Raw genomic sequence first — 22284 nt, 5'->3', positions numbered from 1 at the left:
AGGACTCGTGTGATGCGCCACCTTTTCGGCCTTTTCACTTGCTATGTGCACTCCCGCCGCCTATCGTGTGCGCAGTAGTCTGCGCTCTCCCTGTCTCTCCTCAAGCACCTGCGCCCTCCTCCCTTCAAGGCACGATTCCCTCTTAGGCACACACTACGAGACGCTCGCCGCCTTTAGTCCCCAGCGATCGCTGTTCGCATGCGTCCGCCGCGGCGTCTTTCCCGCGGCTGCCTCGGGTTTGTTGTGTTTGTTCTCTTTCTGCCGGGCGAGGGAACTCCTGCGGATTCCGCGCGTCGGCGAAGAGAATGTCTCTCGTTCCGCAGACGAACAAAGTCGGGCAAGGGCCTGGCGCGGTCTCTGCGTGACTCGCCGCCCCCTGTGGACGCGCAGGCGTCTGCGTCTCTTGCGTCAGCAAAATCTCTCCGCGGCTGTGGAGCGCCAGCAGATGCTGGAACGCCTTCGCTGCAGTCGACGCCTTCAGGCGCCCGCGCGGGACAATTTCGTGAAAAGGTAGTCTCGCGACTACTGCGGGTGTGCCATATTCCCCCGCCGCGGGCCAATCTAGCCCTTCGCTGTGACCGCTGACTCTGCCTGCGCCTCGCACGTCACGAGAGGAATCTCGCTCCTGGAGCCCAGAGACGGGCACAGGCGCCAGCGAGGCAGCGCCCCCCAGTCGCTCGCCCTTGAGGGTATCTGCCAGCAAGACTTGCCTCCGGAGGAGTGCGTACAGAAAGCTACGGAATCCCTCCCTCGTGGCTGTGTCCTGCGTGCCTCCTCGCGCCTGTCCAGTGTCTGCCCAGACGCTTGACGCATCGTCCATGCGTCCCCCAGATGACAGTGTTTGGTACGGAAAGCGAGGCATGTCTGAAGAGACAGACGAGGTTGTGAGCGTGTGACTCGTGTTCGTGCTGCTGTCTCGGCTTGTGACTGTGCTAGTTAGCCCCGTGTGTGTCTTTGCATCGAGAGCTCCTGAGACGTCCCCTACCCCGCTGTCTGACGAATACGCCTTTCCGCCAGCGTGTGGATGTGCGAGCGCTGCAGACTCCGAAAGCCCGCCCTGCTCGTCGCCGCCCGCCCAGCTGCGGTCGCTCGCCCGCCGGGAGGCCGCGGAGGGGCAGGCCGCTCGCGATGCCTCTGTCGCCGCTAGGCTGCCGTCCTCACTGCTCTCCGCGTGGAGATCGCCGTCAAAGAAGTCCTCCGAGGCTCTTTCAGATCCACTCTGCACCCTGGAAGACGAGGACGAGGCAAAGGAGCTGCCAACGCCCGGCAGCGCGTGCGCACTCCCTCGTCCGTGCTGTACCCCCCCGGCGTCGGCGCAGAGATACTGATGGAGAAGGTGCGACGAATGCCTCGAGCCCTTCAACCTGGCGTTCAAGTCACAAGGCGTGTACAACCCCTGAGTCAGGCTGCTGCTGTCAAAGAGGCCACGTAGAACCTCGACGTAGTCGCTGCTGTTCATCGCGTCGCTCGACAGGTAGGTCTGGCTGCGCTCCTGTGGCTCGTCTAGCGACGCCACCGGAAAGCTGTCGCCTGCTGGCTCCTCTCTAGAAACGTCTGAGGCCCTCGGCCGCCTCCCAGCTGGCCATGCATCGCCGTCTTCGCCTCTCGACACGCGAATCTCAGCTGGCTGGGGGCCCCCGGCGTCCGGGTCCTCCTCGAACAAGATAGCCTCGTAATCGCCCACAGACTCTCCGATGCCGCCGCCATCCTCCTCCGCCCTGCTGCGTTCCCCTGCCTCTCTCGACGAGGAGCTACCTGCTTCCGCAGAAAGCCCAGGTCGCCTGTTAGAGACTCCAGCGTGCCGCGTAGAATTCGAACCCGCGCCGGGCCCCCCGCGCCTCACAGCATCCGCCCACAGGCACCTCCACGCGCTCACGCTGGAAGCGTCCTGAGCATGCATCGAGAAGTCCGAGTTAAGCGACAGCGGGCACGAAAGTGACACGCCCGCCGCCGGTAAATATGCAGGAGGGCCAGTCAGATCGCACGAGACGCCGCTAGCCCCCCCGCGGACTTTCGGCAGCCGGCCTCTCTTGCGGATGGCGAGGAACCGGCGTTTCTGTGCTTCGAGGCTGTCCAACGAAGGCCAGCAGAGCAACGCGAGACACGGGTCGTAGTGGAACTGAGTCAGTCAGACACGCACACGAGTGCAGGATAGGATAAAACGGGCGATCGCCCAGCCCGCCTCTAACCCCGCCTTCGCGATGGCGACACGCAAGAGAGGGGCCCCCCAGGAGGCAAACGCTAAGGCCGCTGAAAACAAACAAAAGGCTCGGCAGAAACTAATTCCCCGGCGAGCTCAACGACGTACGGAGGGGAAGGTGCCTCGGCCGGAAGCGAGGTCAATACCGCAGACACGAAGCAGGTTGATGCATCACATAGGGGTCGGATGTTGTCTACGCTGTCGCTTCTCTGGCCTGCTGAAAGTCAAATCAGATGCTGTATCGCCAACGCGCGAGCCGCATCCACGGCAGCGCTCTGGTCGTTTTTTCTCACCAGCCCGGGCAGGGGCGACGTGAGCGTCGTGCCCACCGCAGTCAGCGCGAGTCTCTGAGCGCGTGAGATCGATTGTTGGAGCACCCTGACTTTCTCAAGAAAGTGAGGGCACTTGTGCGGCTCGAATCGCGCGAGAAGCTCGGGGAGCATGGAAAAGGCCGCAGAGTCCCACGACACGCGACGCGCGACCTGCGAGTAGAGAAAAAGTGTGCGTTGGTGGCTCATTGTTCAGCAGTCTAAAACAAATTGAAAGAAAACTTATAGTAAACAGCAGGCCAAAAACCCAAGGGTCACGTGGTTCGAACAAGCCTGACTGCGGCGACTCGACACCGCCGAATTGCGGCAGTAAATGCGCAAGGCGAAAAGCAGAGAAGGCGCGCGAAAAACTCAGAAAAAACGCGTCTGTTCCAAAGATCCCCAGAACGCCTCCCGGGGCGGAAGAATGAAAGGATGGAGAGACGCAAGGAGGAGAAAAGCCACAAGAGATGAGCGGTTGTTCCACTCGGAGAAAGCGACGGTGAGTGAGGAGAGCGCGCATGACTATCACGGACGGCAGGCCGCGGCGCGAATCACAAACGTTCACGGAAAGGGGGAGTGACACGCAGGCGAGTCGCAGATGCAGAGGCGAACGCGGCGGAGGAGGGGGAGCAGCCTTGGGTTTCCAGGCGCAGTCTGTCTGGGGTGTCTGTTTCCAGGCAATGAAAACGTCAGTGCTGGTGTGTTTGTTCATCGTACCTTGCCTGATTCCTTCTTCGGTCCGTCGGGCAACTCTTCACAGGCTCTGCGAAACGCGACGTCTTCTGTCGAGCGTAGACGGATGGCTGCTTTTTTTTCCTGCGCATTGTCGCCTGCACAAGCAGTTCCGCCCGCTTCTCCAAATGCGGAGTAGCTCGTGGCTCGCGCGCCTGCGAGTCTAGGTGCCTGGGGTCCGTGCAGACCGACCGTGCTCGCGGGCGTCGGGCCGCGCTGCAGGTCTTCGAAGTTTTCTTGAAACCAGTCTCCGCTCTCCGCGAGACTGATCCCTCCGTGTCCCTCGACATCAAGCGCGTCTGTGTCGTCTCGAACCCTGTGTTCGTCGCCCCATCGATTCAGTCTGTCTTCCGCGTACGCCGAGCGCCACACTGCAGTTTCCGCTCTCTGGCGGTCGCCTTCTCGGCGCTCTGCGCACACACATGCGCCGTCCTCATCTTCAAAGCGTTGCCGCGCGTAGACGCCGCTGCCCGCTTCTCTCGCTTGCTCGTCGCCTTCGCGGGAGACCTCAAAGAAACCCCGATCTCGGGTTGCGTCTCGAGGCGACGCGTCCTCTTCGCCCAGGTGCGAGGTTGTTGTGTCCATCCGCCCGCCGCGCCGCACCGAAGAAAACGGCATCGTGAGGGAAACGGGCGCGAGGCGGGAGTCAGCGCGAAGCTTCTCGAACTCGTAGGCAGTCAGCGCCTCTCCTCCAGCCGCGCCGCCCTGCCGCCTGTCGAGCGGGCCTGTCTCTGCACTGTGGCGTGTGGCTGTCTCTGCGCCGGCAGGCAGCCTGGAATCCTGGTAGCTGTGCCGATGCGCGTCGCCTGCGTCTCCCATTCGCCCCGCTGGGACAACCGCTGAGGGCGGCAACGCTTTGTAGCCCGCCCAGCAGGCGTCGAGGAAGGTGCGGTCGTCCGCGAAAGACGTGTGGAGTGCATTCCGTTCCTCTTCTGGGAAAAACGGGGGAGGGGCCTGAGCGCGCGCGATCTTCTCGCGCTCGGCCTCGAGCTTCCGGAGCTCGTTCTCCAAGAAGGCGCAGCCTTCTTCGCCTGCTTCCTCCTCTCTTGGGCGCTCGCTGAGGCGCTGCATAATCTGCAAAGGCGAGAGCGGAGACATGCGCAAGCGCGCACACGGCTTGCCCAGTTCCTTCTCGGCGACGCGCTGGCGCCAGGCATAGGCCTCTACGCGAGCAGAGGCGGGCAGCAGAATACTTCGACTCTGCGTTGGTGGCGGCTTACCGCGTCGTAGTCGAATTCGTATGTGGGGTAGGCGTACAGGCCTTCTTGACTCTCTGTGGTCATCGCTAGCGAGTCCCCTAAGGAATCCCAGGGGCCTCCGTTCTTCGGCTTCTTCGTCCCATGCTCCAGAAGGCCACTCGCTCGTCTTCCTCCCCTCGCCTCCCCGACGTCTCCTTCACTTCTTTGGAGCAGCCGAAGAAGCAGATCTTGCTCATCGGCGCCCTCGCCTCGCGTTCGCGCTCTCTTCCGTCGCACTTTGGATACGCCCATTCTTCGCCTTTCGTCGTCTCCGTCGTCCTCCGCCTCATCGAGCTCCCCCCATAGCGCCGCCAAGCCTTTGGGTCTGGGAAAGAAATCCCCTTTTTCCTTCGTGAACGGGTCACGAGGAAAGCGAGACTTGGCCACGGCTTGCCTCTGAATGCGGAGTAGACGACGAGCCAGGAGACCGATGTCCGCCGCCAGAAGAAGCCATTGCTGAAGCAGAACGGCCGCGACGCCCCGTAGGAGAATCGCCTGCTGAGGCAGAGGCTGAGCGGCCACATAGAGGTGGTAGTTGGCGGCATTGCTGCAAGTTTCTACGCGCGTCTCGCGGGGCCCAAAAGGACTTCGCCTGCCGTGAGTCAACGCCGGCGGACAGGGAAAGAGGAGGAGGACTGCACGAAGAAGATCGAGGCGGCGAAGTTCGCGGTCGGCAATAACCTGAATGGAACCACACAGACAGCGACGACAGCCGCACGGCGATTGCCAGTTAGGCTCATCCTTGTATTCACCGCGGCGTCGTCCCTATGTGTGCCGATTTGACGCAAAAGAGGTGCAGGCGCATGCGTGTAGGTAGGCAGTTTTGCACTGCGATTTTCTACACGTAGCTTCTCTCAGACACTCATGTAAGAACATATCGTGCTCCACCGGGTTCTGGGTACTGGTATGCGGCGTTGTTGGGCGCCGAAAACTGGCGTCAGAGACAAGCATGACGGCGGCGCTACGGACTACCGTTCCGCACTCTGGAAACTTGCGTGCTGATCCTGTTTCGGGCGATGTCTTCGTCTGCGCCCGGCTGCTCGTAGCTGCGCAGAGGCAGGCTGACGACGCCCGCAGCGAGGAACTTCTTGAAGATGGCTGAAGTCCCGCAAACGGAAACGGACGCGCACGTGTCTCAGTCCCCGTCGCATGGAAGCCCACCTTGTGAAACTCGTCACTCCCCCACGGTGCCAAGTCCACATACGTGAAGGAGTCGTACCAGGTTCACGCGTTATGCCGATTCTTCCTCGTGTTTAGTCTCTGCGTCTACTGTATTACTTGCCTCATATTCGCGGAAGTGTCTAACGTACGCGCTCAACACTGCTGCCCCAGTTACCTTGCGAGTTGAAGGGTACTAAGGCAGTGGAGATCCCTTTTCCCTCGTTTCCCTCTTCGTCGTCATTTTGCTTCCTGTCTCGGTTCCAGCGAACCACAGCTAACTGCCGCTGCTCCAACATTGTTTCAGACAAGCGGCTGCGACGACTTAACCTGCTTTCACCAGCCCCGTTAAAGCACCTCCCTCTATTTCACCGGGGCGCCGCCCAAGACGTTTCGAATTCCAGACAGTGTGCGTGGCGTTAAAGCCCCCTTTCTCTCATGCAACAGCCTCCTCGACAGATCGCATTACGTTCAATCTGCTCGAGGGGAAAGGTTCTGCCGCTCAGCCAAAGCATTCGGGGCCGCTGCGCTAACGCCAGAAGACGAATGGGCAAGATGGAAAGTCACGGCAAAACGAGGGATTTGATGGAGCTAGACGTGCATCAGCGATCGACGCGTACAGAGAGCGACGACAAAGATATCAGAAACAACCGAGGCAGGCCCGAAAACAGACCAGGAAGAACCGTAGGTACAGGCAGCAGGAAAAGCCTCGGTTAAGCTGCGGCGGCGAAGGGAAGGGAAACAAAAACTTCGACAGGAAACACGGGAAGCAGTAACGGGGATACCACATACGATGCGATGATGGTCAGGAATACCAAGAGCCGCAGGTTGCGGAAGCAATCTACAGCATGACGCGAACCAGCATTTGCTGGGTATGCAGCACGTACAAGAGAAATTACGAACGTCTGCCGGGAGAAAACACAACCCGGACGCGTTAATTAAGGTCAAACAGCCAAATGCAGTTAAGTAGTCGCGGCCTTCCGTAGTTAATCAAACGGTACTTGCAGACTGGGGGCCAAACCATCATGCGTGATACGACAGTCGCAAGGAGTCAAAGGAATGAATCGTCGAGCAGTCATGATAAACGTCTAGATACAGCATGGTTATGTCTAACAAATGCCGCTCACGTGAAGGTGGACGGAGTTCACACTATAATTCTTGAGTACACATGTGCTTGTTCTAACACCGTGCCCGTGCCTTCACGGCTTCGACTTGCTGCAGCTGAGCCAAGGATGAAATTGAAAGACTGGTGACAGTTAAAACTACGCAATGGTACACGACGGACGGCGGTGGACTGCAGAGCTCCTGATGTTAGGACTGTGGCGGGAAGTTAATGGTCTTGGCGGTTTCTGACCAGTTTCAGGGCTGATAATTTCAAACTGTCCACTGGCGACATTTCGGCTCCAAACTTGGACACTCAGATGCCCAAGAATAGAACTCGAGATTCCATAAAGAGAACGATAGCAAGGCTAGAAAAAATGAAGCAAAAAGCTAAAGCACAGCACAGCACGATGGGGCCTTGCATGTCATGTGGTGATACAGCGAGCTCCAGACGTCTTTTGAGGTAGACAAAGTGCTCATACATAATACATAAAACGTCGTAAGCCAAGATACTCGTAGTCTAAGCGGACCCGCAGAATGTGGTTGTTATAAGCAGACACGTAGCCTCGTCTTTGTGTCAAAAAACGATGGATGTACTTGGGACAAAAGCGAAGAAACAAAATACATCGAAGTTTTATCGTTTCAGCAAAGCATGGGAAGTCCTGGGCCGAACTAGGCGCTGGAATTTAACTCCGAATCTCCCGCGCAAACGAACAACTTTCTAGCCCCCGCTGTTCTCGGGTTTAGGGCTTTGGAGCCAGCACTGACAAGCAAACTCCCCTGTTGATTGTGTCGAAACTGTGTTATCCTAAAGCAAGTTTCCACGGACTCGGTCCGCAGGTCACGGAATTGAGCAAAACCGCCGGCCGCATATCCTCCAAACAGACGTGAAGTGCGCCTACGGCCAGGCGACTGGTGCAGTCCGCGTAGATGTCCTTCGCTGCTAAACGCTTCACAAGTGATTCAGGCAGCACGCGCCTGCTTCCAGGATATTCTGCTTGAGGCCAGCGGCTCCGACACACCCAGAGTCACCAGCGTGCTTCAGAGCATGAGCGTGCGAGTGTCGCTTCCAAGGCGAGGAAAAGTCTGCAAGTCCCGCGGATAAGGGAGTTTGGGTCGGCTTTCCCCCCACTCAGGGCTCATCGGCGCATCTGTCGCTCCTGTTTACGTGCATTCTGCACAGGCGCTCCATGCGCAGTTTGGCATGAGCTACGCAGACACTGCACACGCGTGAGTGCGGAAGTGTGGATTCATCAGCAGTGTCGATGCTATCGTTTGACGGTATGACACATAGACAACCGCGTGCCGGTACAGAACGCGCGGGAACGCCGCCACGTTACCGACAGGTAAAGGTTTCAAGCGCAGCGCACTGTCAAATAAAGAATGGCCGCATAGTAACATTGCTGCTAAAGATGCGGGCTGCTAGTGTGGACACCACAGAAGTTGTGATACTTCTACAAACCGATCTGCGGCTGTTTCCTCGCCTCCGCGTCGCGTTCGCCCTACGTGATCGCGCGGAGGCAAGAAAGCCTCGTGTTGGGCGCGTGTTTTTTCCGAATTGGGACTCTTCGACTTTTCGTGTCACAATTGTTCGCTGCGAGCGATTTTAACTCAAAAGGGAGGTTGCAGAATAGAGAGAGCATACACATGCACAGCTGGCGACTTTTGTGCCACAGACGCGACTTCGCATTTCGGCTGTGAGCCACGACGTCGAGATCGTGGAAAAGACGCGCGCGTGCTGCTAAACGCACCGCGAAAAGCGCGCGGATAGGCGTAGAGAGACGCCCGCTGGCATCGTCGCACCGCACCACACAGGCAAACAAAGAAATGCACACATACACATAGACGCGCAGCTGTACGTACAGCGGCGCACGTAGATGACTCGCACATGCACGTGGAGAACCCTGGCCTCTGCAGGGGCATTCTGTTCAGACGACAACGGAAAGGTGCCATCCCTGAGATGAGCGCGCTGCTGGAAAGCATAAGGGCTAAGGCCGCCGCGCCACCATGGCAGCGTCACCGGCCTCCCTCGCCAGATAGCCAAACAAATATGCGCCAAAAAATGTGGAAACCTCCTCACTCCCCACGCCTCCGTCTTGTCTTTTTCTGTGGACTTCCACGTCCACCGTCCTCTTTCTCCGCCGCGGCCCCCTCTCCCTCTCTCCGCTCCCTCGATTCTCATTTCGCCTTGCAACCTCCGCACACCGTCCGCTTTCTGCTGCTCCTGGAGATCCTCCCTCCCTTCGTGTTTCCATGGCCTTTTCGCATCATCGACTACCGGCCTGCGGCTGTGCACCCTCCATGAAGCCGTTCCCTCAATCCTCGCTTCCGTTCTCAATTTCTCTTTCTCTCTCATCTTTCTCTTCGCTTCTACTCTCCTTCTCGCGCGCCGCATCTCGCTCTTCCCCGCGAAGCAGCGACCGCGGTTTCTCCGCGTCGTCCGCTCCATTTTCCATCTTTCGCGAGTCCTCTCTGGGCGGACTGTCCCGTCGATAGGCCGCGTTGTAGCCCCCGCGGTCTTTCCGCCGGTCGTCCTGACCGTCTTCCGCTGCCTCATCGCACCGCCTTCTCTTCTCCCGCTCCAGCCTGTCGTCGTCGGCCTCGCGCCCTGCCTCTCTGCGCTCGCGGTCCCCGTCGCGCTCTCTGCTGCGCTCGCCTCGCTCGCGCTTCCGCCCCTCCCTGGAGTCGCCTCCGCTCTCGCGGCGGCGCTCGCCGTCGCTGCTACGGCTCCTGTTCGCCTGTCTGCTTCGCGTCCGCTCGCGGTCGCGGCGCTCTCGCTCGTAGTCCTCTTCACCCTCGCGGCCTTCGCTGTACCGGCCGTAGTCTCTGCGGTCGCGCCGTTCCCTGGAGGCCCGCCGGCCGTCGTCCCGACCGCGGTAGGAGCTCTCTTCGTAGCCGTGCGGCTCCTCCTTCCGGTCGTGGCGCGGCTCGCGCATCGCATGGCTCTCCTCTCGCCACCGGTAGCGCCCACCGTCTCGGTCTCTCGCGCGCTCACGCTCGCGGTCGCTGTACCTGCTGCGGTATCCGCCGTCTTCGTGGAACGCGCCTCTGCCGCCGTACGGTGCCATCCCGCCGCCGGGCCGCGCGCCTTCGCCGCGTCCGCTTTGCCGGTCGTCGTAGTACCTGCGGCCGCCGCCGCCACGCTCTCCGGAGAGGACGCGCTCACGCCGGCGCTCGTCTTCGTCGCCGCCGCGCCCGCCGCGGCTGTAGTGGCTGTCGCTGTACCTGCTGCCTTCGTATCTGTGGCTGGATCCATTCGCGCCGTTGTAGCGATCTCGACTGTACGCCGAGGAGGAGGCTCCTCCTCCCCCCCCGAGCGACCGCCGCCGGGGGGACCGCGCCGGCGTTCGTCCGCGCCGCCGCCATGGTAGCTCGCGCGGTCGGCCACAGGGACGCTGTTCGCGCCCGACCCGCCTGCGCTGTGCCGCTCCCGACTATAAGCCGACCCCGAGGAGGCGCCGCCGCTGTAGCCGCGCGAGCCGCCAGCGTGCAGCGGGTGCTTGTTCAGGAGCGCCTCGCGCTCGCTCTCCGTCTCCACGAGCTTGGCGAGCGACGAACGAATCTTCTCAAAGCCTCGATGCTGCTTTCCGCTCGCGTGGCTCTCGTACCGGCAGAGCGCGTCGCCGGCGCTTTGAAGCGCGCCGCAGACTGCGCAGACCTGGGGACAGAAGTGCCAACACGCCGCGCACACGCTCAAGAAAAGCAGACCCCGCGGCCACCGGAGTCCGCGCGGCAGCGTTCAAGGCATTCCCACCCCTGTAGACACGTGCATCTACAACAGACCCACATCTACCTCTAGGAATACAAGTGTCTACATATTGACACATGTGTATGAAAATACTTGTACATTTGTTTGCGAGCGCGTGCACGGGCTTCCCGGCAGCTGGTTTCGAGTTTTGTGCAGCACTCGTTTTCAGAAACGCAGGCCGCCTCTGCGCTTACTCTCAGCTGACTCTCGCGAATGGTCGCAATGTCCGCGTGGGGGTTTTTCAGCCGCTGAACTTCGCGCTGCAGGAGCGCCACTTCTTCGTTCAACTTCTCCGCGACGTCGATCTCGCCCTGAGGAAAATGACACAACGAGACCATTGTTTAGAATGCATGCACGCGGCCTGCATGCGCACATGAAAAACAAGAAAAAACCCGAAAAGGACAGAACAATGCTTGCAGTCTCAACCAACGCGACCAGCGACACACATACGTATACATATGCACACACACTGTAAAGACGAAATGCAAGTTGCCATTGTCGGCGTCCACCTCAGGCAGCCCCCACAAGCTTACCTTGGCGCCTGCGTCGTCTTGTTTCTTCAGGAGTTCAGAAATCTGTGCATTCACGGCATTGACTCTGAAAGCAAAAGCAGAAATTCCCTCTGGACGAGATCGCCTACGTATGCCGAAAAAGGGGTGCAAACTCCACGCTTTTGCAAGAGAAATCTGTGCCCTCGGATGCGTTCCATCTTCTTGTTCACAAGGCATGCCCATGTGTGTCGACTCACTGCCTATCGATACACATTCACATGCATCGCCCCTAGGTACTCTCTCTCTCTACCCAAGCTCTCCGGGGTCTCATCCTCAGCTCTTGCCACCAAACGCGGCCGCACATCACTCCTGCTCTACGCGCGAACGCTCGAAGCCTTTCGTGTTTGATTTCTTTGTGGAAAAACTACTTTTCGGTGGTGTCTTTGTCAAGCTCGGCGGCCGTGTTGTTGGCGTCGATCCGCTGCTGCACGCGCTTGATGCGGCTCTCCATCTGATCCACCAGCCGCTTCAAAAACTCTGCACAACACAAAAACCCCACAAAATCTGAAATAAAGACCCGGCGTCTCCGCGTGGGCAAGACATTGTCAATGAATGCATGTGCACAGAAACATTCGCAGATAAAGAGCTGCATCTGGGAGTGTGCTGCACTCGTGAGAGCATCAGAAAACTAACATGCAGGCCCCATGTAGCAAACACAAAGCACAGCGCAACTCCGCCGGCGCCCGCACGAAGTAACTGACGCGAGCGTTTCCATGAATACTCTTGTAAACTATTTCGTGCAAATCAATCATCAGTTATAAACAGTTGTCTTTTAACTCCTGAGGAAGACAGCAGCGGGGAATTTTCTGCAATAAGCGCATGCGCACACTGAGTGATGCGCACGCCACACCACCAAGAAAAGGGAGAAAAGGCCCGAAAACAACACCGCATATGCATCCTATATGTATATATATATACGTACGTATATATACCTATACGTATTCACATATATATATATATATATATATATGTATACGCATATAGTGTATAGAGTGCATCCAACCACGCTGTTTGTACACAGGGAGACACACTCGTTATAGACCTCAGTACTCATGAGAGGAGGCTGGAAAGACAAAGTTCAGATCGACGCTCAGCAAAAGAGACGCACTCATGAATTCTTGTTCGTAGAGGGCTTTGTAATAGTCATGATTCTCGTCCTTCTCAAACGCTTCCTTCAGGTCCGGTCGATGCTCCTTCGGGCACCTGCAAGGAAAAGCACGCATGCATGCAGTTGCGTGAACCCAACTGTGCATGCTTCTGCGCATGCCTCCATCGACTGAAGCCCCCGTGTGTGTGCACACTTCGCGTGGTAGTTTCAGCAGGCACCTATTCAAACATGCGCACACACTGAAAGTTCTAAACGCGGCGCGACGCCGCCGACACAATCAGCCACCTACACACTCGCATACAAGCGTGCATGCTTGTGTCCATCCACATATAGACTGACATGTCTATCTATCTAGGAAGTTGTTCGGCTGCCGTGTTGGCGACTGGAGAAACGACGCTTCTGGCGCTGCCTCTCAGCTATTTACGCGACCAGTAGAGCAACCTGCAAAGGCCGTACGCCGACTTACGGGCCTAGATCGCTGCGTGTGTTAGGGAACAGCTCGTGGGGGCAGTAGTCAAGCAGGTAGAACTTGCAGACCTGCAGAGGAAGGAAGCAGAGGAGTCAAACCGAAGCTGCTTGACGCCCTACGAACCCACTGAACCACGTATCCCCTCCACGAGGCGCTCTGAGGGCATGTCTGCATACGCCGCCACCTGCGCTCACATAGTTCTATTAACGTACAGGAAGAAACTCGACGAACACATCTAGGTGTGCGTAGAGATATCTCCAGAGTAACAGGCACGTCGCGACACCGTAGACGCTGCCTCTCAGCGCATGCGACTTGCATATCTAGACTCTAGACGCTAAACAGTGCCGGACCTGCGCCTCTCCCCGCGACCACGCACAAAAAAACCCAAGCAGACCGCAGAAAGCTTCACAGCTATGTATGTGCACTTCTGCGTCTGGACACCACGCTACACAAGCTGCAGAGAGGAGACACGAACCTCTTCGTCCTTGAAGGAGTAGTCGCCCTTCCGATTGCTGCCGCATGCGTTGCGGTCACGCCCCATGAGGGAGTCGAGCATCGCTGGGACAAGAAAAAAGACACAATCGCATGCGCAGCACCAATGAGCAGAAGGCACCGCGAATTCATCACCGCGAGACGCACAGAGGGCCGCGAAACGCATGCGGCGCGACAGCGGCAGAAAGAAAACGTCTCCGCGGCCGCTCGCCGCTCCACCGCAGCAAGCCCTCGCGAGGCACACTGCACGCGTGCAGAGTCAAGCGTTGGCAAATAAGAAGCAGGTGTCATTCTGCTGAAGACGTTTGACCTCCACGACAGCACCGCGCAGCGACAGCAGGAAGCAGCGAACGAGCTCCTGAGCAATAGGAAAGCGTTCGCGTGTCTCAGTGCTTCACACCGAAAGCAACGGTTTCACATGCCCACACACAGCGCACACACAAAGCACCAAACATGCATGAAAATATGGAGAGTTCAGAGCAGGGCCACAGCAAATTTTTAGCAAGGTGTCATTTTATTGTGAGGTTGCAGTCGCACGCCGTTACTTGTAAAACTCAACGCTCCATCAGAGGGTCGGCACATCAAAGAAACGCGCGGCACCACGCGAGAAGAAAAGCTTTCCTTCACATTCCGCCGTGCGGACTGGTTCAGGTGTGTGTCTAAGCCTCGAGCTTCGTGCGCCGTTTCGCAGGTGCCGTTCTGTTTCCCGAATATAAGCCGACGCGCGGACTCGCGTTCCACCACGCGTCAGGACGAAACCGAAGCGCATACTTCACAGTCACGACGCGAAAAGACTGGCCACGGCACACTCTACCGAGCCGAGGCGATGCGCGAAGACACTCAGAAACTGAGGCAGCACGGACGATCTCCACACGCAGCTATAGGAGCAGGGAGGTATCACGGGATCAAGCACTGCAGAGAGCGCGAGACAGCCAGGAGCCAGCTGGAGGAAAGGAAGTACCTCGCGTGCCGGGCAAAGCGTTCCTGATGAATGATAGGAATGAACTGATCCATCTTTTCCCAAACAAGACGTGCAAGGCTCCGGTCCGTGCGCTGTACATACATCCGACGCCGTGAAGCACACCATCAACTCCGGCGCTGCCTCGTTCCCCTCTCCTCTCGCAGTCTCTCTTGCGTCTCTGCGCAGAGTCTAACCCCCGAAGGAGCTTCCCTCTACACTGTGGATACGTCTAAAAAAGCTGCTGCGTGGGAACGCCAGTCGATGCTACGGCACGCGACTCATACATACAAAGATGTGCACGCACGCCCCAGACCGCGCGCGCCGCGGGACTTCTATCGTGTCTGTCTTATATGCGGCCACGCTGTCAACCTGCCGGACGCCTGAGTTCTACGTATGTTTGCATATACTTCTAAGAAATGTGATTAAATATATATACATATCAATGTAGAGATATACATATATATAAACATATATATAGTATAGGCATGCCTTCCTTCAGCAAACTACACGCATATGTATGCCTCACCTTGCTACAGATATTCATGTGGCGCTCGGTTGTGGCGACTCTTGCGAGAACTAACACTATCTGGGCGGTCAAGGGCGCCGCGTTAGGCCTTTCAGAGATCCCCTGCCCCCCTCCTCCCCTTCATGTACCGTTTCGCTGTGGAGTGCGCAGAGGCGAAACGTCTCGCCACGCTGAGTCTCACGCGCAGTCACTTGGCTCCCGCCGCACATCTCAGTCTGCCTTCCACGCCCGCAGCCCCGCTTCGTCTCTCCCTCCGGCACTCTCTCTTCGTTAGACGGGCACTGCGTTCCGTTCCCTGTCAGACAGGGCCTTTTCAAGCTCCCTCGCATGTGCACCTACCTCGCATTTCATCCATCGCGGCGCTCTCGTTCTCACCAAGGAAAAGCAGAAATGACCCGCTGCTCAATCGCCACCCGCCGGTCTTCTCTCCTCAAGCTCGCCGCTTAGAACTGAGAGGAACTACCCCAACGAACTCCCTTCTGACCTCCGCCTCTTCTTCAGCGCGTCGATGCGAAGCCTTTCGCGATTTCCCTCTGTCAGCTGAAAACCCCCCTTTCATATGCTTTAAAATCGGCCTTCCTCTCTCTGGCGAAGCCGAAAAACGTTTAGTCCGCCGCGAGGCGACGCCAGCCCGCTAAGGAGAGGAGAGGGGAGCGAGAGCTGAGGAAACACTGGGCGCCAAAGGCGCTGACCTGTGCTCTCGGCAGTGTTCAGATAGACACGAAACGCGCACAGAACCCTCGAAAGGCGACCACGCGCAATGGCGATGTGAAGGACTACACGCGAGCGAGCAAAAACCGCGCGGAAGAGCGCAAACGATACGCAGAAGCGCGCGACGACAGGAAAGTGGCACCAGGTCGCACGATTAGCACTTTGTCGGTCATACAGAGAGACTGAGGACTCCTGTGGGCAAGGGCTTTTTGGAAGGAAAAGAAGCCACGCAAACCTCTAGCGAATGCGGCAAGGAAAAATCGGCTTGAGCGCATGCGACCGGCGTAGAGAGGGGCGGTCAGTGCGGAAGTGCTTGGGCTTCAGAGAAGAAAAAGACACGCTCGGCGCCGCGAACTGAGCGAAGAAACGAAACAAGGAAAATGGGAACTTTTCACTGGCGGACTCTGTCCGTTGGAAAACCTTGGCTTTCGCTCTTCAGGATGCGTCGCTCGGGCGATCTCGCGAATGCCTGGGAGAGAAAGTCAACACGACGAGAAAAACACGAGAGAAAAACGAAACGTTAATGTATCGCAAGCTGCGGTTCATTAATAGCTCATTCGAGGGCTCAGCGCTCGGCGCAGGCAAGATGCGTAGGGAGACGGGCGACGAAACGACGCACGCAAAAGGCACTGGAGATGCGGTGCCAGAAAACGAAGCCGCGGAACTGCGCAAATTTTCGCCGGTTTTTCGCCTGTCCGGTCAGCTCTTTAATCCCACGCGAAAAACACGAAGTACGGAACTTTCACCGGCAGGGGGGTTTGCCTAAGCACGAATAGGGAATTGCTGACATGCCCAAATGCCTTGCCGCGTACCGCACGAGATGCCGCCCGCGAAAATCGAAAGAGAAAGTGAATCGCCGGGCGAGAGACGCGCGAAAACGCGCTAGGCGATTTCACGTAGAGAAGAGGAAACTGAAGACTGAAAAAACAGAACTGGGGCGTTGCCGTACGCGGCTCTGCGGCAGGGGAAAGGCCACGAGGCGGATTCGGCAAGAGAGGAGGGGCGAGACAGGAGGGGCTAGAGAGGAAGGAGTGCGAGGCAGACCGGACGGGCAAGCCAATACAATGAGTTACAAATTTTGCTTACGCGTACGAAAGCCGAAAAAGGGTTCCCCGACCGATGTCAAAAAACCGTGACAACGTGCGTGGAACAGTCTGGGTCGCGGAGAAACTGTCTGGCGCCCGGCAACGCCGAAGGTCATCCGATGGCTCTCTTCTCAGTATAAGCTCGAGCCGGTGGCGCGGTCACGCAAGTCGGAATTCAGCGCAGTTGCACCGGTTTCTTCTTGAAACACTGTGTAGTGCTCAACACATGTGAGTCTCGTGAATGGCGAAAGAAAAATGATGCGTCCGCTTGCATCTGCAGGCATGGGGGGTCTCCCTCGCCGCGCCTCAACACACACAAAAACGTGAAGCCTGGCGCGCGATCGCTGTATAAGCCGATGACAGACGTGCCCATGCACCTGCGGTGTGTCTTGTTTCGACTCACACAGCTCAGGCCTCCGGCCGCCGAGGCACCGCAGCCTCGGCACGAGTGCTACCGCGTTCCCTGGCTCCCACTGGCGTCCACGAAGAAACACAGCTCTCTCACGCAAGCGCAAGTGGGAAAAGAAGAGCGGGAGTCGAGACCGAGAAAACCTTGGGGAAGCAACACAAGCAGAGACGCAACTTGCCGTTTTGAACCACGAGGCCGATGTCTCTACGGTGTATGTACACCTGAGCCCGTCGTAAGGAAATTGGAAAAACGTCATCGAGTCCACGCTGGATGATCAGAGGGCCTTTAAGGCAGTCTGAACTCTGTTTTTGCCCAGAAAACCACTAGAGGAATCGGTTACCGAGGAAACACCGGGCTCCAGGCCGCGCTAGCAAGCGAGTGTCAACATCTGGTGTGCGAGAGCGTCTGCCCTCGCTTCGATGATCTTCTCGTCGGGCGGACGAATGGGGGCGGCTCTGCGTGCCTTGCCTTTTCGTCAACTTTTCCAGAGAGGCTCTTCTCTTTTCCCTTTCTTACGTAGAACCGCATCGAGCAGCTGGCGGGGGTCCCTTTCTGTGTTTCTTTCTTGAGCCGCCAGTTCTCCCGCGGTCGCCGCACGCCTCGCCCTGAACCGCAGTAGCGCAGACGCGTGCGTGTAGACCCAGCAGGTCAGTTATGAGCCCCACTCTTTGAAATTCCCTTCCCTTCTCTTGCCGTTCCTTCATCAGACGAAATGGCAACCCGACACTCTGCGGCACACAAAAGCTGAGCGTGCCTCCCTTCGGTTTGCCTAATCTCTGCCTGTCTCCGGTTTTCCTTCGCGTTTTCGTCTTTTCTCTGTAAGCGCCTTGTCTCCTCTTCTTCGGGCCCTTGCAGTTTCGCTCGTCTCGCTTTCTTTTCCGCCAGCGGCATCCGTGCCTCCCGAGGTGAAGGCGTTCTCTGTGCGACTGTGTATGCTCCTGCCAATCAACGCCAAGCCGCGTGGCCATTTCTTTTTCCGCATGTCGACAACACCGCTTGGGTACCCTCCGATCGCCAGCTGAAAAAGCGCCATTTTCCTCGTCCATTTTTCTTTCCTCGAGCCAAAGAGCCGGTCACTCGCCTCTCCTTGTGGCCTCGTTTCCCGATACAGTCTAGGTGCCTCACGGCGTGGTCTTCCTTCTCGCGGAGCTGCCTCCTCTTCACTCTGTTTTGCTGGTCGCCACGGTATAAACCTAGACGCACATCTGCACATTTCTGCGCGTATGTTCGCGTGCCTCTGGCATCTTTGCGGCTGACGTGCGCGGTGTCCTCCCCCTCCCCCCCCTCGCTTCAGCCTCTGCAGGCGCCGAGAGCTTCGCACCGCAAGCGACATGGAGGCGGAGATGTCGAGTTCGGTCCGCGCCGAGCGGGAAAGCGCACGTCCCTCGCAGGGCGAGAAGCAAGACGCGACGTCTCTCGACTCCATCTGGATCGAGAAGTACCGCCCCGAGACTCTCGATGACGTCGTGGGCAACGACCAAGTCATGCGACGTCTGCGCATCATCGCCCAAGAGGGAAACATGCCTCACCTCATGCTCGCCGTAAGCCAGCCTGGGCGGAAGACGAAGCAAAACGCCTGGAAAATGAGGCAGCGCGCCATGGGTCATCCTTCTGGCGGCGGCGGACTCGCGGTAGACGGGCAGCCACGGCGGGTGGAGCTGAACTTATACGGCTGCCTGCACAGAGCTCCCTACATGTATTTCCGTATGTAAATCTATTTGTGTAGATAGAGATATGCGGTAAGCCGCACTACTCGCGCGCTCTACGCGCGTCGCACGCTTATTAGCTGCAGAGTACGACGCAGGCTCCTTCCTCAACTGGCTCACGTGTGCCATAACGCGCTGGTAGCCGCCGCTGCGTAGATGCGCGTACTTTTGCGTCTCGCCAATTGCGGGCGTAACGAAAGGCCTTCTTTTTCCACGGGTGTCTGAGGTGTGTGTTCTCTGTTCTGCGCCCAGGGACCGCCAGGGACAGGCAAGACGTCGAGCGTCCTCTGCCTCTGCAAGCAGCTGCTTGCGAACCGATGGCGGACGTGCACACTGGAGCTCAATGCCTCAGATGAGCGGTAATTACGAAAGAATTTTAAGGAAGGAAAGAGCGCACACCTTCTGCCTGTTCAATAAATGCTCATAAGCACATCTGCACCTGCGCGTAAAGGGATATAGGGCATACGTGTGTATAAATATATGTACAAATGTGTATGCATACAGTGCTCTTTTGAGAGACAGCCTGTTTACAAACAAGCGTTGTCTTCGCGTGGTACGCCGGCGTGGAGGAGATCGTAGGGGGTGTAAGTCTTTGCATGTGCCCTCTAAGTCAGCCTTGCAGTCTGAAACACCTGACATGCCTATACGTATTCACATATACCTATTCATAGATAAAAGATAGGTAGATATTCATCGATTGTTGTGGCAGACGTCATGACCCTCACACCTGTAAGTTCTATTCGGATCAACCTCCCCCCTTCTTAAGACTGGGTGTGCGGGTCCTGCGCTCTTCTCCTTCAGCACAATCGACGTCATTCGCGAAAAAGTGAAGCACTTTGCGAAAGAGAAGCGCGACCTGCCACCTGGGCGCCATAAAATCGTCATTCTTGATGAAGTCGACTCCATGACAGAGGCCGCGCAGCAGGTACGCCTTCGTATCACATACACGGTACAAGTACATCTATTTTTCCAAACATGCTTATATATGTGTGTTGTGCATATATGTATGGTGTCTCCGTTAATCTGTTTCGCTGTACTGCGCCTGCACTGTTGAACGTGGATATTGAAGAGGCCGTGTTGTGCCTCAATGTTTACGTTTGCACGCAACTGAATGAACGTTCTGCCGGGGCTTCAGCTACGGGCAAGCGGATATACTTTTTGCGTTCCGTAGTTGACCGGAAGGTCTGCGTGCGTACGTGAACTCCTTCTGCAGCTTCGGCAACATGGCATACTGTATAACTGTTCTACACTTCAGCCTATACAAATATATGTTTATATGTATGTGTACGTGTGTGCATGTGTATCCGTGCATGCATCGATGTCGTCGCTGTAGGAGGCTGTCCCACTTTTGCTGGCAGGCGCTTCGTCGCATCATGGAGCAGTACAGCGACACGACCCGGTTCGCGCTCGCGTGCAACTCCTCCGCGTCGGTCATTGAACCCCTCCAGTCCCGCTGCGCGATTCTTCGGTTTCGAAAGCTGGATGACGCACAGGTAACGCAAAAGGGGCGCCGAAGCGCACGCGAGAGAGCCACGCAGTCCACACGCAGCGCACCGCGAGCGAAGAAGGCGCGGCAAATGGAAGCTGAGTCGCACTCTGGACTCCATTCGTGCGCCCGCTTCAACCCCGGCGCGAAGGGGCGCTCGAAAATATCACGCCCGACTCTCGCTGCCTCTTGGTTCGCCGCTGCGCATACCGACAGACTAATGCATCCGCGCACGCAGGTCGATGTGAATCGTCTGTTGCGGGAGAGGGAAATTTGCCGCGAGCGAGGCGCAGACTCTGCAGACGAGCGCAAAAGTCGCGACGGGGTGTGTCGTCTCGGGCTTGTCTGATTCGCAGCTGGTGCGGCGCCTTCGCCAAGTCTGTGCGATGGAGAACGTGCAAGTCACCGACGATGGGATGGAGGCCGTCGTCTTCTCCGCCGACGGCGACATGCGCAGCGCCCTCAACAACCTGCAGTCCACGGTCTCCGCGTTCGGAACCGTGAACAGGGAAAACGTCGAAAAGGTGAGCATTCTGACCGCGGGGAAGCATGCGTCTGTATCTACCTACGTGTCTATTCAACGGATGCCAATGTGCGCAGGCACGCGTGCTGGGGCAGGAACGTAGTTGGCTGCACCCAGCGTCCGCGTGCATGCGTTTTCGCGCTTTCAGGTCTGCGACAGTCCGCCCCCCGAGGCAGTCCGGTCGATGCTCTTGCAGTGCTTGGCTGGGAAGTGGCGCGAGGCGCATGACGTCGCCGCAGAGTTGCTTCAGCGAGGCTACACGCCGATGGATGTCGTCCTCACGACGCGGGCCGTGCTCAGCCGCTTTGACAGCGAATGCAAAGAGCACATCCTCCTCGAGTATCTCAAGGTGAGGGGGTGAACGCATCTGCGTCCGTCCAGTGCCTACAGGAGTCTCCTCACAGCCAAATCTATCTATATATATGTATCTCTTTGTATCTGTGTGTATGTATACCTATATATATGTATACATGTGGCTCTGGAAACGATGCATTCTTGTTAGCAGGCGTTTTCAGGTTCTGGGTCGTGGCCTTGTACAGAAACGATAGGTGCTTATGAAGTGATAGTTGCATGCACTGGCGCCGCCGTTCACGCAAAACAGCCTCCACATGTACCCAGCGCTCGCTGTAAAAAGCGGCGGTATGACCGCAATCTAGAGAGACAGCACAGTGACTGGTGCGGCGCAAACGCGTAGAAAAGCAGTCGCAAAACGTGGCGGGGTGTGGCAGTTGTGCGGGTCGAGTTTCTGTCGCGGATTGTTCGCGTGTGTGTTTTGTGCGGCGCTGCGCTTTCCTAGTACGTCGGCCTGGCTCACATGACAATGGCATCTGGTCTCAGCACTCCTCTCCAGCTCGAGTAAGCTCCAAGGGTGTGTAAATTGCATATATCGGCGCCGTTTCGATTTTTGCGTAATCCAGATTTTGGCTGAACACCAGGGCGACTTAGCTCAAGAAAAGCCAACAGGGCTTGGCGAGTCCCGCCAGCGGCACGTGTGTATAACATGATTGCTTTTTCTAACGGCACTGGTGGATTATTGTAATGCTTTGAAGCGCACCGATTACGTGTGCTGTGGGGGGCGCGGTGCGTCTCTGGGAGCTGTTGAATTACTGAAGCATAATTTCTCCTCGCGGTGTGTGGTCATGTTCTCTGCTTCTGCAGCAAGATGCTGGCGAATCTGTGCCGCGTGTCTCTCGTCCTCCCAGCGTGAAGCGCAGTGTACGTGCGTCGCCAGATGCAGCCAAGAAACGAAGCAAATTGTGTTTTGGGGATTCAACGGAACACGCGTGTTCCACTGATATCTCCTAGAAAAACCAATGTGTAGCTCGTTTGTCCGCACCTCCATCCTTGTAAACACAAACTCCCCTCTTGGCGTCCAACACGACCTCATTCAAGGGACTCTACTCCAACTGAACTAAACGCTGAATGTTTAGTCGTGTTCCCTTGTGAGCGGTCTCCTAACCGCATCTGCCTCTGTGAACAAGATATATATGCATTCGAGTTTGGCAGTTTTTAGCCGGTTTTGCACGCGCAGCAAGTCCGGTGTAGCCCATAGATGTGCGACCCTGCGCAAACATGACTGAGAATCCACTACTCTGCTAGGCACCGTAGACCCGATGCCGCCGGCTGCGCTGCTCGTCTGCCGAGGAGTCTTTCACTGAGCTGCAGCTTTGTCACTGGAATTTGGCAAGAGGCACCTACGTAGCGAACGGAAGTCAGTCCGTTCGACGCGGACAAGAAGCAGCGAGCTTCACCTGCCACGTGGAGGATGT

The 22284-nt window shown here is 57.4% G+C and overlaps 3 protein-coding genes across 3 annotated transcripts; 1 reads left to right on the top strand and 2 right to left on the bottom strand.

Annotated features, from left to right (window-relative positions):
* Positions 1–142: 142 nt before the first annotated feature.
* On the bottom strand, positions 143–5938 carry BESB_016270 (uncharacterized protein; the record flags this gene model as incomplete). Its single annotated transcript, XM_029360342.1, has 6 exons — positions 143–2119; positions 2494–2682; positions 3229–4317; positions 4464–5162; positions 5464–5579; positions 5818–5938. The coding sequence occupies 6 exons, from the start codon at positions 5936–5938 to the stop codon at positions 143–145; spliced, it is 4191 nt and encodes a 1396-aa protein (XP_029216318.1).
* A 2543-nt stretch (positions 5939–8481) lies between these two features.
* On the bottom strand, positions 8482–13172 carry BESB_016260 (uncharacterized protein; the record flags this gene model as incomplete). The annotated part of the gene is made up of 7 exons (XM_029360341.1): positions 8482–10398; positions 10683–10799; positions 11022–11085; positions 11408–11516; positions 12148–12242; positions 12614–12684; positions 13092–13172. 7 exons carry the CDS (start codon positions 13170–13172, stop codon positions 8482–8484), a joined length of 2454 nt encoding a protein of 817 aa, XP_029216317.1.
* Positions 13173–18131: 4959 nt separating this feature from the next.
* On the top strand, positions 18132–21722 carry BESB_016250 (putative replication factor C subunit 4; the record flags this gene model as incomplete). Its single annotated transcript, XM_029360340.1, has 8 exons — positions 18132–18341; positions 18759–18865; positions 19308–19431; positions 19865–19999; positions 20349–20516; positions 20664–20864; positions 21312–21370; positions 21674–21722. The coding sequence occupies 8 exons, from the start codon at positions 18132–18134 to the stop codon at positions 21720–21722; spliced, it is 1053 nt and encodes a 350-aa protein (XP_029216316.1).
* Positions 21723–22284: the final 562 nt, after the last annotated feature.

The sequence above is a fragment of the Besnoitia besnoiti genome, chromosome X (assembly GCF_002563875.1).
Source record: "Besnoitia besnoiti strain Bb-Ger1 chromosome X, whole genome shotgun sequence".
In the NCBI taxonomy this organism is placed as follows: Eukaryota; Apicomplexa; class Conoidasida; order Eucoccidiorida; family Sarcocystidae; genus Besnoitia; species Besnoitia besnoiti.
This window is presented reverse-complemented; position numbering and strand designations above follow the sequence as displayed.